This window comes from Carya illinoinensis, chromosome 4 (genome assembly GCF_018687715.1).
Source record: "Carya illinoinensis cultivar Pawnee chromosome 4, C.illinoinensisPawnee_v1, whole genome shotgun sequence".
Lineage (NCBI taxonomy): Eukaryota > Viridiplantae > Streptophyta > Magnoliopsida > Fagales > Juglandaceae > Carya > Carya illinoinensis.
In genome coordinates, this window is record NC_056755.1 from 22,762,478 (window position 1) to 22,780,261 (window position 17,784).

A 17,784-nucleotide genomic window follows, 5' to 3' on the forward strand; every position below is an offset into this window, starting at 1 on the left:
AGAAGGAAAAAAAAAAAAAAAGTGACGAGTGGAGGAGGCAGAGAGCCAATGGCCCAATGGAATCCCAGCATAGGACTACAAAGGATTTCATCTCTAGAAAGAAATCTACTAGTTAAAAGGCAAGGTCACCAAAACGAAGACTATATTTGTGTAATATCTACAAACCAAATGCCTAACAATATAATCAAAACATAACTTAGTGCAATGGCTATTGACAACTCGTATACCAGGATTCCCTCAATATCATACTACCAAGAGTAAGGATAATCAAATGCATGGTATGCCAAAACAAAAAGTATCACGTTCTAATAACAGGACCCTTGTACTCCCCTCTGCGTATGACAAAGTTGTCAGGAGGTTGGAATTCTTCCAACCAAGTCACACCAGAAACCATACCTCCATTCAACTGAAAATCACCTACATTCCAAGAAAGAACATGAATGACTGCCACAGTTAAGATGAATTATGAATTAACAATTTCAATTTAGGAGAGGCAATCAAACAAAAAATGGAATGAAAGACAATAACTAAAAATTTCCATAAATTTTATACCCAGTAGATCCCTTCTTAGAGACTTTCGGAAATAAGTGCAGTTTCGGTCATGTTCTGAAGAGTATGGTGGAGAAAGGATGTCAAATATAGCACAGGGAGTTAGGGCTCGAAAACTATGGATATTGCCCCCACTTCTGGGATAAAGAATTGTTGTTGGGGAAGGTGCTGCCATCTCGACATCTTTATTGAGTTTTGCAGGTCTTGCTGAAAAACCACAAATTTCAATTTGTAGCATGAAGCCAAAAAAATGCAGACATTCTTTGCCAATAACAAAACATGCCAACCTTTCAATGAGTAAAAAAAGCTGATATTGTGGCATCATTTGAGATATTCACCATTCTTTTCACACTGGCTGTGATAAAGACTTACCATCCCCATCGCTTTCTTAAAAAGCAGAGATGCAAATAAAGGTTTGTTATTTCCTTTTGTTGGCTGTCAGCCCAAGTGTAACGAAGGTTTAGTTTTCTAGATATACTTGGTTCAAGGTGGATGGATCTAAAATCAAGTTCTGGCATGGCCTATGGTGTGGTGATAAGCTCACAAGGAAGCTTATCTGGGAATTCTTTGCTAGAATTGGGATAGCTTGGGTGATGACGAGAAGGGTCCCGTGTTCTTGGACTATATACCTAGTTCTCATCAATAAAATTCTTATTTACTGGTTTAAAAAAAAAAAAACTATTTCAGTACTGTTGTCAAACATTTTTGACAAAATAATAATTTGATTGATATTTTCTTCCCTTCTTCTGCACCCTTACTTCTCCTCCATTTCCACTTTCTCTCCTCCCTTCAAATTCCTTCTTAGTTTCCACTGATTGTATTTCAGCATATAACTTATTGAGACTAAAATTAAAATTAAGAAAAGATACATTTTTTTGTGAAACATCTATTACGTGTACTTTCCTGCAGAGGTAGAAAGCACTATATTTATTGTCGTTTATTTCTCCTAGTGCTTTAAGCACACCTAGACTAAGCAACACTCAAACAATCAAATCTGTCAATCACAAATGTAATAATTGACAATCCAGGATTTCACATGTCCAAATGGACTCGTGTAACATTGACAAAAGACATGCACATGTCATGAATAACGCAAATTGTCATTATTTTTTGGTTCAATACACATGGATCACTCCTATGCTAACATATGAAATCCTTCTATTGGATGAATATTCACCACCATCCTAGATAGAATGTGCCAATTCCTTGATTGTCCAAATTTAGCCTTTTAAATTTTGTCTCCCTTAGCCATCAAGGGATGAATACACTATGCACTGTCAAGCTATTAGTGATTTTGCATTTTACACCGTAACTATTAAAACTGACACATTGCACCCTCAAACTACTAAAAGCTAACACTTTGCACCCTCCCTTGAGATTAATGCAGCACAATCTTTATGATCAATCTCAAAGGAGGCTGCAAAGTGTCTTGATAGTTTTAAGGGTGCATGTTAGTTTTGTTAGTTTAGGGTGCAAAGTGTAAAACCTCTACTTGTTTAAAGGTGCAACATTTACTTTTCCCTTGTATCAAAGAATCATCCAAATGGACTTGTAATGTCCCATTAAGCAAACAAAAAGCAATATGGCGTTTGAGAAAAGACATCCTAATGATCAATAACATGAATAATAATGGCCAATAAAGAATTCAATCGAGAAAATTGTTCCAATAATCAAACAATCATTGTACAAAGCTGCACCTGAAAAAAAAAAAAAAAAAAAAAAAAAAAAAAAAAAAAGAAGCAAAGTTGAGCTTATGATCTTCCCTTACCTGGCTTTCTAGTTTGTGGTTTTCATGAAAATATTGGTGTACATGTTTATCTAGAAGAAAGCCAGTCACAGGTCAACACAGCTCCTATGATTGCAACTCAATTAAAAGAAAGGAGACATAATGTTGTTCAGCAATATACTAACATCATAATAAAGTTACCCATCTTACTGCCTGCCAAGACCAACTACCAGGAATTATATATAAGAGCAACAAATGTGAGATTAAATAGTACGACTGCCTAACATAATCAATTAGGAGTGATAATCTGATAAAAATACACACCTTGCAAAGGATCAGCAGGCCCAGGTAAATCAAGCCAGTCATATGAGTTAACATGTAGGGTGCCATAAACAAGCTTGCTCAACACAATCATTCCAGGATGATTATGAAGAGGTATGATAGAGGAAGGTGGCATGCAGAAGATTCCTATCTTCAAAAAATATTAAGTACCAGTAACTCAGTAATTCAATTTTCAACTATCTAAATTCTAAGAGCAACTTTTATGGAAGATGTATGATGCTTCAAATACAACATAATTCTCAAATTAAATGTAACTTCTTTTTATAAGCAACTTCAAAGTCATAATTCTTCAAAAATAAAATTTGCAATTGAAAACCAATTACATAAAGCCTTGTGCTTACAGAGAAGCTGTCGCACTCATGTAAATGCAAGTATTTAATAGGTGGCATTGATTGGTGGCTTCCATTATGCTCATTTGCAGAAGCTGACCAACTGCGTACCAGCTGTGCTTCCTGTTCGAGACCTACGTCGGAAGGCTTGATTTTGTCTGAAAGAAAGTTATAGCTAGAGTTAAAATTGCAAAGCTACCAAATGGGATGGTAGCATTATGAGAACTTACAATTTATACACCTATAGAAAGGGAGTACAAGTCAGGAATGTCACAAAAGATGAGATTTAAAGATATCATATGGGTATGCCAAATAATCATAAAAGTAGAAACTCCAATTGTAAATAAATTTCTACTCCACATATAAATAAGTCTATGAAGCACGGCCAAGCACCAATAAATATAAATTACAGCAACCCCTTGAATATAAAGCACAATCTTGTCCAGTAGTCTTTTAAAGAGATGAAGAACCATTTGCATGTAACACTTAAAACCAATGCTTATGTTCAGGAACAGGAACACGAGTTAATCCAAATGATAGATTCAATAGCAAGTCTTGGGAAAACTAATCCACAATAGCTGCATCAATAAAAACCTCAAACACATTGAAAGTCTCAAATGAGAACGGTTCAATCTTGTTTGATCGCTATACTCCAACTTCTATAGTGTTGAGTTTGTCCAAGTGGTACATAATTGGGAGGTGGAGATTATAACTTCTTTTTATAATGTCTTGTACTCCATAATATTGAGAAGGTATGGAGGAGTGGACACGCTTCGCTGGACCCAGTCAAAAGCGAGGGGAATTTGATGTTAGATAATTCTATAGAGCAGTATTGGTAGTTCTTCTCTCCCTTGGAAGAAGATTTGGATGAATATGGCTCCATTTAGTGGCATTCATTTTTTTGGACTCCAACTCCTGGAAAGATCCTCACTTATGATATTACTGTGCTAGATTGGTGTTCCTTATGTAAGAAGACTGGGAGAGGGATTGGCATCTTTTACTTCATTGTCGGGTAGCCAGTGCTTTGTGGAACGCTACTTGGGTTTGTTCAGGCCAAACTGGGTTAGATCATTAGAGTGGTACTGTTTTGCCATGTTGGAGAGGTTTTGTTTGCTCCAAAAGAGCTAATTATGGAAATTAATCTATCTTGTGTAATGTAGTACTTATCAAAAAAAAAAAAAAAAAAAACTTGTGTAATGTAGTGCATATAGAGGTAAAGGAATAACTAAACATCCAAGGATTTCCAGAAAATGGGTTAGAAGTCAAGTATTTTCTTTTAGAACTCTTTTTCTTTTGGATGGTTGCCCAATCTTGTTCTACTGGTTCTAGTTATCAGGGCTTTTCACTTCTTTTCAGTTTCTTTTTCCCCTAGGTGCACATCCTATATACTGAAGTATACCTGGATTACATCCCTTTTTTATCAATAAAGTTAAACTTGTCAAAATTTTATATCAGACACCTCCATCAAACAAATATTGTTTCTTCATTATTGGTACATTCTGATAAGCCAAAGGCCTCACACTAATGGTTACAGCCTCTCTAATAATATGTCCATTTTCTCTTGTGTTGGGGCATGCATGGAGTGGATGCTTCTCAAACACAAATGACAACTTGGCATGGCATTTATGGCTTATTAGGTTTCAATATCAAACACTGACACCATGTCAACCTCCAAGCAATACAATTACTCAACGGTCAAATCTTTTCATCAAAAATAATGAACAAATGATGCTGAACATACAAAAACACCTGAATAGTTCCAATACAAAAATCCAAATAGAACATGTGAAAAATCAGCAGTACTACTTGATTTTTTTCTGTACAGGTCTTTCTAATTTTATTTTGTTTATGTTTTCCTGGATCACTAATAGTTGAGAAAACAGCAAGTGGAGTTCCCAAGTACATGGGAAACGTATTCCTCAAACAGAATACTACTCATAGAAAAAAAAAGAGTACATTCCTCAAACAGTTTGGAAAACATGAAGATTAAACAAATGTCAAAACATCCCAAATTGGCTTGAAGGGCTGAGAAAATATATCATATAAAGTACCTTTTAAGGCTAATAACCATTGGAAATTATTTTCCAATGAGGCTTTAAAATGTTATTGTTGATAGAATTATAAATGAGAATAGTTTTGATGATGGCTATGCCCATTAGAGACTTCTCAAACGGAGAACAACTTTTCATAAAGGTTCCTTGTTAGCTGCTTCTTCCAATCCAACTTGAACAAGGATTGTTAAAAGTTTAAGGTACCACAAATACAGCTCAAGCATGGCACAGATACATGTGCCTTTGTGTGTCTGCCAAACTAGAATTGACCATAGAATTGGCCAGCTCATGGTCAATCAATGGGTTAGCTTTAGAAGTGAGACACTAGTCAAACATTGTTCCAAGTAACAACCATTTTGATAATGTTTTGCACGTTTCAAACAGCATCTGATATCTAAAATATTTCATATAAATAACAAGAAAGATAAGCTATTGATAACATGAAGCTACACAATGCAATTAAAGTCTATATATACATGAGACAACATCAGGATCCTTCTTAATACCTAACTTAGCACGGACTTTCTTGAGTGCTTCTTCTGAGACTGGTCCATTCGGGGAAAATGATGCCTTGCAAGTATTATAAAGTCTCTGTATATAATATGGCATCTTGTAAAGAGGGTACCAACTTAACCGAAGAAAACTATCGGTAAGCTGGTTACGCCTTCGCAAGGAAGTTATAATTGATTTCAATGCCGTCAAAATTCACAACTGTGCAATAATTTATCAAACAGACAGTAAAAGATCTGCATTGCCATTCTCTTTCTCCTTATCTGGCATCATATTTAATGAGCACCTATGGAAAAAAAAAATTAATATCAAACCCAGAGCAAGTCAAATTTCACACTAAGATCAAAATTCTCAGAACGTAAAGAATTTAATTCCTAAGCAGTTTATTGGTTAACTAAAGCTTAAACAATGACACTAAGAGTTCCTCAGATACATTTACCGTCGATTGCTAAGAATAATAACCCAGGAAGGATGCTATCAGTATTTTTTACTATAACCAAATGAACCCATAAATTTCCCAGCCGAAAAAAAGAAACAAACAGACAAATAAACCAACCTACAAAACTATTTGGGTTAATTGAAACATTTTCATGTAGGTAACTTTACGTATTATCTTAGGAACCCAAAGGAAGGGTGAAAAGCCCATCTCTTTTATGATATTGATATGTTTTAAAGGGGGAGAAAAACGAAAAAAGACAGAAATCGTTGAAATTTGGCTATTTTGAATAAGAAAATCTCGAAAGAAGAAAAGTCCGATTGGATCAGAACCTGAAATAGCCATTGAAAGATCCAGCAACCAAAAGCAGCGACATAGAAAAGAGGGAGAGCTGTGAAGAAGTGGAGGGAGGTTGGAGGGATATGAATGGAAAATGAGAATCGGGAAGGAGCCGAAAGAAGATCTTACATACGTCATTTTTTTTGTTTATTTTATTGTCTCTCTTTGGTCTTTTGCTTCCAACCACCAACTGGTTTCACCTGCGTTTCAAGGGGATGTTTGGAAAACAGTATTTCCAAATTTTGAAAAGAGAAATAGATCCTACCAAAGCATTTGCACCGATAGGTGCTTTTTATTTATTTATATTTTTGTTTTTTTTCCTTAACTGTTAAGATATGTATAAACTTTTTTTTTTAATTTTTTTTCTTAATTGTTAAGAAATAATTTTCTTAATATGTAAAAAAAGGAAAAAAAAAAAATGAGGGTAATCGGTAGTTCTATCGGTCTCATAGAACTGCCCTTTTTAAAATTTATGGTAATGTCATTTTGAAACATAAAATACATATTAATTTTAAATTTTTTATTTAATTATTATCTAATACCTAATTACTCAAATATAAATATTAATATAACTTCAACAAACCTGAAAACAAAAATTATATTCAAACAACTTAATTTTATATATTCACTTTCATAAACTCCAATATAATATTTATTTTAAAATATATTTTTTTCAATTTTTTTCTTTCATTTTTCAAAATCTAATAAAACATCTTTATTTCTATTATTTCACTACTATTCAACTCTAAACATTCAAACATGTCCTAAGTAATATTATTTCTCTTTCATTGTCAAGCAAGACTCTTAAGGCCAAATACTTCCCACACACATCCTTTTTACATGCTAGTCTTGGTCCAAAGCCTCATACTTGTGGAGAAATCACTTTCACTCTATTCCTCTAGTTGAGGAAGGCGTTATGTGGAGAGTGAGTGATGGCATCAAGATTAAGATATGGAAGGATAAATGGCTGAATAGAAACTCTTCATGCATGATTCAATCCCCTGTGGCTATTCTTCATGAGAATGCAACTGTAGCTAATCTTATTAATGTTCACACGAGATGGTGGAATATGGATCTTTTCCAAGCAACTTTTCAAGAGGAAGATGTTAAGGAGATTATAAAGTTGCATGTTAGTCTTTTGCCTAACCCACCCTTACCTTTGCACCCCTAGGTCCACTAAATTAAAAACCTATTTCCATCATGTGGGAAATTATACCTAAATAGAGGATAGTGACCCTAATGACACATAAGCAAAATGTAATCATTGTGGTATTGTTTACGGTTGTTATTATAAATGATATAGTACTTCTCAGCTAAAAACTCATATAGAAGAACAATACAGGAAGAGTCGTATAAGACATAAAGTAGTTGAAAATAATCAATCTAGATTGGAGATTGGAGTTAAAAGATGGCAGATGGGAGTAGTGGAAGAAATACATTGAAGTGATTTGTGAAGTTTGACACACAGAGATGTATAAGGACTTTAACTTGTATGATCATAATAAACGGGCTAACCTTTTGGTTTGTGGATAGTGAATGGTTCAAAGCCCATTATAAGAACATGGAACCTAGATTTAACATTTATTCTTGGCACATAATTGTGAATAGTGATTTTAAAATATATGGCCTTGAGAATGATTTGTTAAAAAATTTTATTGAAGGGTCAAAGAGTTTGTCTCATCACTAATACATGGATATTGGTCCAAAATTTAAACTACATATGTTTGACTGCTAATTTTGTAGATAGTGATTAGAGGTTATACAAATAGATTCTTTAGTTTTGTTTATTTGTCAAGCACAATAGTGACACTATTGGGAAGGCAGTGGATCTCGGAATAAAGGAATGAGGTTTGGAGTAGGTGGTTACAATAATAGTGGATAATGTATCATCTAACGTATCACATGAGTATTTGAAGAATATGATTAGAGAGGAAAATATGTCCATATTGAGTGGTGCGTTTTTACATATTTGATGTTGTGCACATGTCCTCGATGTTATTATGAATGAGGGTATGAAATATGTTCATGAGTCAGTTGCAAGAGTAACAAATGTGGTGAGATTTGTGAGATCTACACCAATTAGATTTGAGAAGTTTAAGACCTTTGTTCATGTTGCAGATCTTGAATGATAGAGGTAAACTACAAGGACTAGTTACGTATTGGTAGATGCATGCTTAAAGTATGTAAGTTTCACGTTGGCCATTTAAAAAAAAGTGAGGCCTACCTTGAAAGAGTAAATTTTTTCTCATGGGTTCCATGTTTTTCAAAATTCTTAAAACACTCTAGAAATTTACAAATAATTTTCCTTTTGTACCTATCCTTTAAAGAATGACATTTTTGCAAAATAATGATAGAAAATGATTCTCCCACAACACTGTTTAATAAAGATAATCTCTATTTGGAATAGAGTTTCGAAATAATTATAAATATTGTGTTTTTATCATTATCATATTGCTCTTATTTTCATATAATGAGGTGATATATATGTATAAGGTTAATGATACTCTTATACTTTCTTTATTAATGTTTTACTGCCCAACTATTATTTTTTCTTTTACCATTTGAATCTGGATTAAAAATTCTTCTTCCATAATCTAAAAAAACTAAATTCAATCAACCAATGTAATTATGTAAATTAATTAAAAATAAATTTAATTTGATAAAAATTGATTAAAAGGGCAAAAGAATGTCAATTTTTATTAGGGGTGGGCAGCAGGGCCCCGCACCCCGCTACCCAGCCCCCGTTCACCCCACCTTCGCACGACGGGGCGGGGTACACCGTCCCGCATGGGCCAGGGCGGGGGCCCCCGCCCCACATCTAGTCCCCCTAGTGGGGGAGGGGGGCGGGGAGGGCCCAATCCCGCCCCGCATTTCCCCCACCCCGCCCTCACCTATATATATATATATTATATATATAAACATAAATATATGTTTATATATATAAATATATATTTATATTTTAAAAATTGTGTATATATAAATATATATATATTATAATATGTTAGACTTGTTCACAAATTATGCATTAGCAAATTTAAAAACTATTACACTACAACTTACACAAAATATGTATTAGCAAATTTAAAAATTTCATAATTTTTAAATTATAGTCATATTTAAAAAATTTAAATTTACAATTTAGATCTAAAAATATATTTTTTTTATCATTTTTAGATCTAGAAATAATTTTTTAAGATAATAAAATATAGTTAATATTCGAAGTGAAAATAAGGCGGGGCGGATTGGGTATCCGCCCTGCACCCCGCCCCGAGGATGCGGGGGCGGGTGGTGGGGAGGAAAACCCCACCCCCGCACCATGCGAGGCGGGGTCCGGGGGGGGGGGGGGGGAGGGCTACCCCGCACTCTATGGTGCGGATAGCACCCCTAATTTTTATAAAATTGAAATTATTGTTAATTCAATTACATGATTACGTTTATTGATTGAATTTATTTTCGTCTAAATTATGCAAGAATGTCATGTTTTGAGAATTTTAATCTAGATTCAAAGAGCAAAAGGAAAAAAAAAAAACACTAGATATTAAAACAGTGTAAATGTATCATTTCCCTATAAAAACTCTTGATTTTTCTTTTTAAAGATGTCAAAGAATAATAGAAAGCATCAAATTTTTTTAAATAGTTGAAAGTAGAATATAAATAGATGAATAATGCTAGATATAATTATGATTTATGTAAGTACCACACACTTCTTTTGAAAAAGAGTAAAATCCACCATTACAAAATTAATTTTTTCATATAAGTCTCATATTAACTCACTTTTTTTAAAATGAGTATATGAAACTTGCATATTCTATGATTGTAAATATCATTTATCTAAATGGAGTAATTATATTTAGAGTAATTATATTTGAAAGTCTTTATACCACACACTATCTACATAACATAATTTGATTTGTATATTTAAATTTTAAAATTTATTTTTCAAATTAAATTATGTTACATGAATGACATGTGGTATAAAGATTTCAATTATTCATGTAAATATATTTCGCAACATTTCTTGTATCCTTATTCTTTTAGAGCCTATTTGGGGTTATGTTAGGAGTTCTAAAAATTGTTTAAATAGCCTTAAAAACTCTTTAATTAAAAAGTTAGGTTACTTTGGTGATATATATTAAAGTAATTTTTAATCTCAAATAAATTAAAAAATTCGTTTGAAGAAAAACATAACTTGTTTTTTCGGATAATGAGGAAAGTAATTCAGATGGTAAAAAAATGGGTAAAAATATCTATACAATTTTATAATTACAACTTTTATATTTTTAAGAATATGGTCATAATTTTTTTAAAAATCAAATGATATTATTTTCTATCTTAAGAAGCACATTTTTTTATTTGTTTCCAAATAAACATAGCATGTTTGAATGGTAGCAAATAATAAAGAAACTTTTAATAATAGAATTTATTACTTAAACTATAAATTATAAGCCCTACAATTATAAATTATATTTTTTACTACAATTTCAAATATACCATTATTAATAATTGAATTAATGTTTTAAAAATAATAATAATTGAATTATAGAAGTAAGAAAAAATCGTATAATATTAACAATAAATCTACCCAACCTCCGATTCTCTAACCGCATGCCACACTTTTGATGTGGTGAACCTGGTTCGTAGCCACGTCACAGTTGATTCATTCATCCCGAGCTGCTGCTTCATTCTCCCTCTTCTCTCTCAAACTCGACGCCAACCTTCATTCTCCCCCTCAGACCTCTCAACTCTCCATCTTCTCCTTCTCGAACCTCTTACTCGAAGCTTTTGATATGACTATAAACATCAGACTCTTTTCTCTGACATCTTCTTTCTCACCCTAACACCCTCACCCCCTTCAGTCCTGAACCCTAGAAAAATAAACGTGGAATTTAATGCCGTTGAAAGTTATGTAATAGGTTCTTGGATGGTAACAGACAGAGAGAGAAATGGCTTCGTGGAATTCGATTCCTAAGTGATGTATCAGGTTTTGGGATGGACTGCTTGCCTATCATGGACTACGGCTGCCTATCCTCAAGTCATCTCCAATTTCCGTTGGAAGAGGCAGTAGTAGTACTATAAAAAATCTATAACACGAACTATTGTCCCCTCCCTTTTTTTTCCTCGATCAGCACGGATATCATTTCCATGGTTTTTCAATCTTCTTATTGCTTTCTTTATTATTTTTTTTTTTTTTGGTGGGTGTGAACCTAGTGTGGTAGGGTTGAGCTTCGATTTCGTGGTGCTGAATTTGACGAAGCACTCCTCGTATCTCATATACAACACGTCCCTTTACTTTAGCTCCACTATTTAGAAGCAATACTACGAAAAATACGGCTACTTTGAGGTTTGTGTGCTTTCTTCTTGTAGTGTTTAAAAAGTAGAAAAAGAGAGTGGAAGAAGAATAACGGTGAAAACAGAAGAGAAATAAGTTTTCGATAAAGCATAAGAAACTTTTTGTTTAGGGTTCCACCCCATATGTACACATGTAGACGATGCTGACCGAGACGATGAATTTCAAGTTTAGAATTTTGGGATCTACTTTTCATTGATTTTAGACTTTTTGTAGCTTTTGTTCTGTTTTTGGTTGCAACATTTGAAACTGGCGATATTCTTGAATCTGAATGGTCGGCTTAATCTGTCCAAGTTATTTGTTTGCATTATGAGTACTACAGATGATACATGTTGCTGCAAACGATGTGGTTTTCTCTACCAACGCAGTTCTAATGACAGCAGTTACCTTGTTCCAAATTCTAATCTATGAAGTATATGGCTTACTCGTCCACACCGAGTTCGTATCTTCTTTCATACTACAAGGGTTCATCTTTATAATGGTAATTTTTTTTTGCAAAGTGTGTAGTGTTCTAATTTGATCTTCATTTCTTGATGATTTTGTACAACGTGGAAATCAGAAAATCTCCAAGATAGCTATTGCAATTGTCTATGCTATGCGGTTTTTTGTTGTTGTTTGTTTTTTCACAGCTTTGCCAACACATTCCTGGCTTTGCTAATATCTATCTTTAAGTAAGCTGTTATGTTTATGTTTTTGTACCTGTAAATTTCAACCTTATGTGCATGGCAATAATGGCCGACAACTTTCATGTCTGCACACTGCAAAAGATGGTCATTTGATGCTTAGTGATTATCCCTCTCTTGCAGCTCAATTCAAGTAATCATGACAGTAATCAAATATATTCTCCAAGTCAGATTACAACCCCTTTTCATTGAGACGGTGGACCAAAGAATAAATAAATTAGGAGGAAAGTGAATGTCATCTATTTTAAGTGTTTTCATTGTCTTCACCTTACAAGATGGTAAAAATATTGAAAAAACAGGTTGCTTGTAATTGCTGAGATACATGATCTGGAATAGCCATCCACATTTTAGTTATGAATTTATTATAAAATACAGGTGTCTATGAATTTTGCGCGATAGAGCACAGATGGATTCAACATTGGTAACGCTTTACTTTATTTTTGTGTTTACTTGATTTTTGTGAAGGGGTGGCTAATTATGCGCAGAATCTATTGATCAAGGTTTCTTTTTCTTCCTCAAGCATAGGTTTTGGCATCTAAATTGATCCCTCCCCCACCCACCCCCACAACAACAATATCCTGCATAACATATTACCAAGATTTGTTGCTATTTTTAGGTTCTTGCATGAACTTTAATGGAAATATGGGGAAGTTGTTGTTATCACTGGTAGGGATATTTCTTTGCTTATCTAATTTAAGATCAACTTCCATGCAATGTACTAACCTTTTAAAGATTTTTTGTATGTTGGGATTTGTCTAAAAAATTGGATGAATGTGCTGTTGCAAGTATCTATATTCCTTGGATTAGGTTAAAAAAAAAGGGTATCTATATTCTTTGACATTATTTTCATGTGCAAACGTTTTGTGCTCTATCCTCGCAAGAAGTCTCAAGTCTCTCATAAGCTCATTGCGGAAATCAGAGAACCACTTGTCAAGTCTGGCTGACTGCCCACAATTTAGAAAATGTATAAACTTTGCTCTGCTCTAATTATAATGTCAGACTCAATTATAAGGGCTGTGGTTATTTCCAAAAGAAACAGAGATTTCATGTGAAACGAAATCAATTATATGGAACATAAAATATATTATAAACAGAGATTCTATGAATCCTTCTAGTTGGATCCCTTTGGTGATCGTCAAAAATTTCTGTACAATGGGTTTCAAGTTGAACAATGGCAAGGGAGAAACAATAAATAATTGATTTGTAATATATTATTAAAACTGTTCGACAAAAAATTCATGTCCATATCCTCAACACATGGAATAAAGGAATCAATATAAAAGAAGCCGAAATATCAGGCCTAGCATATAGCATATTATTGCACGCACACATGTCAATTTGGTTGTTTGAGATTTTGTGTAGCTAAAAGAGCAAAATGGTCAAACATGAGAAAGAACAATGGCCAGGAAAGGAAAAGAAAATAAAAGGAGAGAATGTTGGTATACAGAGGTTTTAGACAATGAGAATATTATTTTACACACAGATGTCAAGCATATAGCATATTACAGAACTCATGTACTGTACTCGAGTTCTATACAAACTCATGCATTTTTGTCATAATGCAAAAGGTAGTCATGCTTCATGATGTTGGTAAATGGCCAAAGAAAAGAATAAAATATATAAGCCTTTCGTTAAAACATAAAAGGTCATGTATTCATTGAAAATTGACAAGCATCAAATAATTGGTAATCAAAAAACAAACTCAATTACTAGTCTCACACAATAATAAAATAGACAATATGGTGTTTTCTACTTAATTCATAGTAGCATAGATCTAATGTAAGCAAAATATCATAGTAGACATTAGGATCTATATATCATAATGAAAAATCATGAAACTCACAACGATTCTTTGATACCACATGTAAGTTTACATGAAATAAATAATCTACCTAACACTGTAAAACATGTCTATGATTTTGACTGTCATGATTCTCACTAAATTAAAATATGTCTATTACCTCTTTGTGGCCTAGATTTAGCTTTTTATTCCAAGCATATTAATATTTAGTCTCACCCTAGAAATTGCATCATTCTGTCCATTGATATACTCCCGGCCCCCAGCTGAGCATATTATGGAATATTAATATGCTCATCTCAAACCTACTTCTAGAAACCAAATCTCCAAATATGTGGAGATCAGCCTTCTAGCATATATATGCATCTAGGGCATTAAAAGATTCTCGCAAATTATTGTGTGAATCTTCATGATTGTTAAGGGTGAAACAGACATATAGGCTAGTCAAGTTCAAATCATGTGTTCATCCAAGAGAGGTAAAACTTTAAATCACTTTCCCTTTTACTTTGAGAAATAATATATATGTATATATGGCAATAAAACACAATTATTTATAAATAAGGTGAGTTAAAATCTAAGACCAACAGGGTAAACTAACTCTACTAGACTCTAAATGGTGAGTTAAAGAACAATTTAGCATTTTAAAATAAATTATCCTCAACTTTGACGTCCATTCTGTGAGATACGAATGGTTAAATGCAATGTCAAGCCTCTAAATAGTTATGAAAACAGCAGAGTCAAGCCACTTCAAGATCTTTTTCCTATCTTGGATATATGGTTCTGTTTAAAGGAGCTAGTAAAAGGTATAAATATTTACTTATTCAAGAATTTGAGACCATGCTTATGAACCTTATACCATGTTGTATATCAAGCCTGTGAAACTTTGCACAATTTACATAGAATACCATACATTTGGCAAATTCCATTATCTCCATTTATTATTATTATTATCATCATGTCAAAAGATTTGTAGTAGCATATTCCCAAATTAAAACATAACAAAGTTGGAATAAGAAATAGCTTAAAAATATAAAGATAAGAAGTCTCCGCTCAAGTGCACATGAACACGCAGAAGGCACTTCTGTGCAATCTTATGTACAGGCTTGAGCGTGGTGGATATTCCCTTTCTGGTATATTCCTTCTGTGTTTTCCCCTTCCAACCAGTCCCAGCAATAAATCTCTCTCATTTCAGATGTTATCAAGAACCAAAAAATCAGCCACATATATACAACATCAACAATTCAAAAACCCTACAAAACACAAATCAAACAAACATCAAATCGCAGATCCATAGATACAAAAACACACAAAATGAGTAATGCTAGAAATGGAGAGATTGAAATGAAAAGACAAAAATAAAAATCATTTTCTTTAATTTTTTAACCTTGTAAGGCGATAGACGGTGGGTCTCGGCAACTACAATACCAATGGAGGACTGAAGCTGGGTGGACATGGTGCTTTCATCCGAAGCCGTACTGAAATGGTGAACCCATATGAGAAAATATTACACGCTGTTGGAGTGATGCAACCATACTGTTTCAGAGTGATGGAGCCACACGGGACGGCCAGAGGGTGAGTCTGGCAAAAGGACATAAGCCGAAGGAGTGGGTGGAGGAGAGAATGCGGAGAAGAAAGAACTGAAGAAGAACGTCACTTCGGAGGGAACTTGAAAGGAAACTTTTACCAAAGGAAAAATATTGGGAGCAGCCCCTGTTTGGAAACAGCCGGGCGCACACAATACGTGGCGTAGTCTAATGACGAAAATGCCCTGCTTTCCGTTCCCTCCCTCAGCATTCTGGTACATTTGATTTTTGAGAAAGAGAAGAAACAGAGCTCGTGTTCCCTCCTCTCTCCCGAACGTAAGAAGTCGAAATCCCTCTCTCCCTCCCGAATCTCCTAATCCTTTTGATTTTTGAGAAGGTTTCATAACTGGGCGCTCGAGTTAGCTGATCTCTCCCGAAATGTGTGTTCTCGGTTGTCGAAGGTTTCATAACAGCACTCTCCCCCTCGTCTCACTAAAGCTCCCCATCTCGAAAGCTCCTCAGCCCTAGAAGCCAAGCAACCACCGACCTCAACCCTCCCCACCAGGACCCTCAGCCCTCCCGAGGAGATTAGTCCCCATGCCCTAGGTCCCTAAGTCCACAGATTATTTGGGAAGGTAAATAATCTGTGATTCTAGGGCTTGGGCAAAATTAATTTTTTTTTTGGTCTATTTGCTTCATTATTTTTTGCTCCCTGTATTTGCTAGAAACTAATGGTGAAATTCGGTTCTTCTGTCATTTTCTTTTCAGGAACTGGAAATGCTTCAGGAAGAATTTATTACTCGCTATCCAGGTTATAAGTTCAAGCTCCTTCATTACAATGTATCGTTTATTTTGTCTAATTTTTGACTGTTCTTTTAGATTACGTCTTAGACCTAAATTATGGTAATTGTATGTTTTAAATATTTGAAGGTTATTAGTTTGCACATTCTCGTGGACAAAAACTACTTTTGACATCACAATTTTATTGTGATGAATACTGTGATATGATATGAAAAAACAACATTGTTGCTTGGGTAATTGTAAGCTAGCATTCAATGATTCACAGTTTGATCCAAACAGAACTGCTTGAGTTGCAACATTTCATTTCATTTCATAAACTGGACGAGTTTTTGAGGACTTTTGATGCTTGTTTGTTTCAATTGTTGCATGAGATTTTGTTCCTCGGCAAGTTCTTGTTTAAAAAGCTTGATTGTAGTTTAATGCTTGCTGTTATTTCAGATTTACTTGTTTTTTTTGTCTTCCTATTTTAATTTTTTTATTAATTTTTTTTAACTTTAAAATCCTCAAATAATGTTCTCTGCTATTAATTTGCAATTGATTTAAACTTTCAGGTACCTCCTTACCATTTTAGCAAGAAGTCTCTCTTTCTGTTCTGTTTGTGCTTCATCTGGTGTGGAGTAACTTCTGGATAGCTTTTTATGCTAAGCTAGTTTTTCATGAAATTCTTAAGATGGAAAACAATAGCTATTCCAACTTTTTTTTTTCATATTCTTTCTACTGGTGTTTAGGTTATTGTGCATTAGACTTTCTGTGTTCTATAGTTTCTTGTCCATGAAGTTCTTCATAAGCCCCAAAGCCACACCGATTCTTTAGATTTATCAAGGTGTGAGTTTTTTTTATTTCAGTCAATTGGGTATGTTCTTTTCCTCAACCATGATATATATATATATATATATATTTTTGATATATAAACAAATTTTATTGACATCCCGAAAGGCACAGCCTGAATTACAACTCTGATGCCCCACCTAAGTAGGTACATTAGAGGCAAGAAAGCCTCCTACGGCCATGCCATTAAAATTTATTCCTCAACCATTAGATATTGAATGCATATTTTGTCATGCTTCCACTGCAAATGAGTGCGCCTCTGGCTCTATCAGACCTTTAGGTGTCTTTGTGGACATGGGTGTGCTCAAGATTTTTCCTTTATCACCAATGTTGGTTGCTTAATCTCAACAGATTTAAGGTTTTAATTAATAAGTGTTTTAATTAATGTGTAATTCCTATTAAAAACAAATCTTATTCATACAAATAGAGCATATTAAGTTTTGCTAGAATATTGGTTGGCATTTTATATCCAGAATTTTTCAGATTTGTGTTTGTGTTAACAAGGAGGTGGCTCCCGATTAA

The 17,784-nt window shown here is 33.9% G+C and overlaps 1 protein-coding gene and 1 pseudogene across 5 annotated transcripts; one reads left to right on the forward strand and one right to left on the reverse strand.

Annotated features, from left to right (window-relative positions):
• Window positions 1-85: 85 nt before the first annotated feature.
• LOC122308166 (plant cysteine oxidase 4-like) lies at window positions 86-6,525 on the reverse strand. 5 transcript variants are annotated; one of them, XM_043121350.1, is made up of 6 exons: window positions 6,416-6,525; window positions 5,504-5,793; window positions 2,959-3,104; window positions 2,600-2,747; window positions 553-756; window positions 86-417 (listed from the first exon to the last, which is right to left on the reverse strand). In XM_043121350.1, exons 2-6 carry the CDS (start codon window positions 5,604-5,606, stop codon window positions 299-301), a joined length of 720 nt encoding a protein of 239 aa, XP_042977284.1. In that variant the 5' UTR covers window positions 5,607-5,793; window positions 6,416-6,525; the 3' UTR covers window positions 86-298. The 5 variants fall into 5 exon arrangements, with proteins under 5 accessions (XP_042977284.1, XP_042977285.1, XP_042977286.1 ...); XM_043121351.1 differs by having other exon boundaries at window positions 6,412-6,430; XM_043121352.1 differs by lacking the exon at window positions 6,416-6,525 and adding an exon at window positions 6,276-6,405 and having other exon boundaries at window positions 5,509-5,793.
• A 4,700-nt stretch (window positions 6,526-11,225) lies between these two features.
• On the forward strand, window positions 11,226-17,784 carry LOC122308036 (annotated as a pseudogene).

Excerpts from the sequence above, each read along its gene's own strand:
- LOC122308166 (XM_043121350.1), bottom strand. The coding sequence starts at position 5,606 with ATGCCATATTATATACAGAGACTTTATAATACTTGCAAGGCATCATTT. Across the intron at positions 3,105-5,503 it reads GAAAGTCCGTGCTAAGTTAG|ACAAAATCAAGCCTTCCGAC; the intron begins GTATTAAGAAGG and ends ACTTTCTTTCAG. Across the intron at positions 757-2,599 it reads GCCTGCTGATCCTTTGCAAG|CAAGACCTGCAAAACTCAAT; the intron begins GTGTGTATTTTT and ends GTGGTTTTTCAG.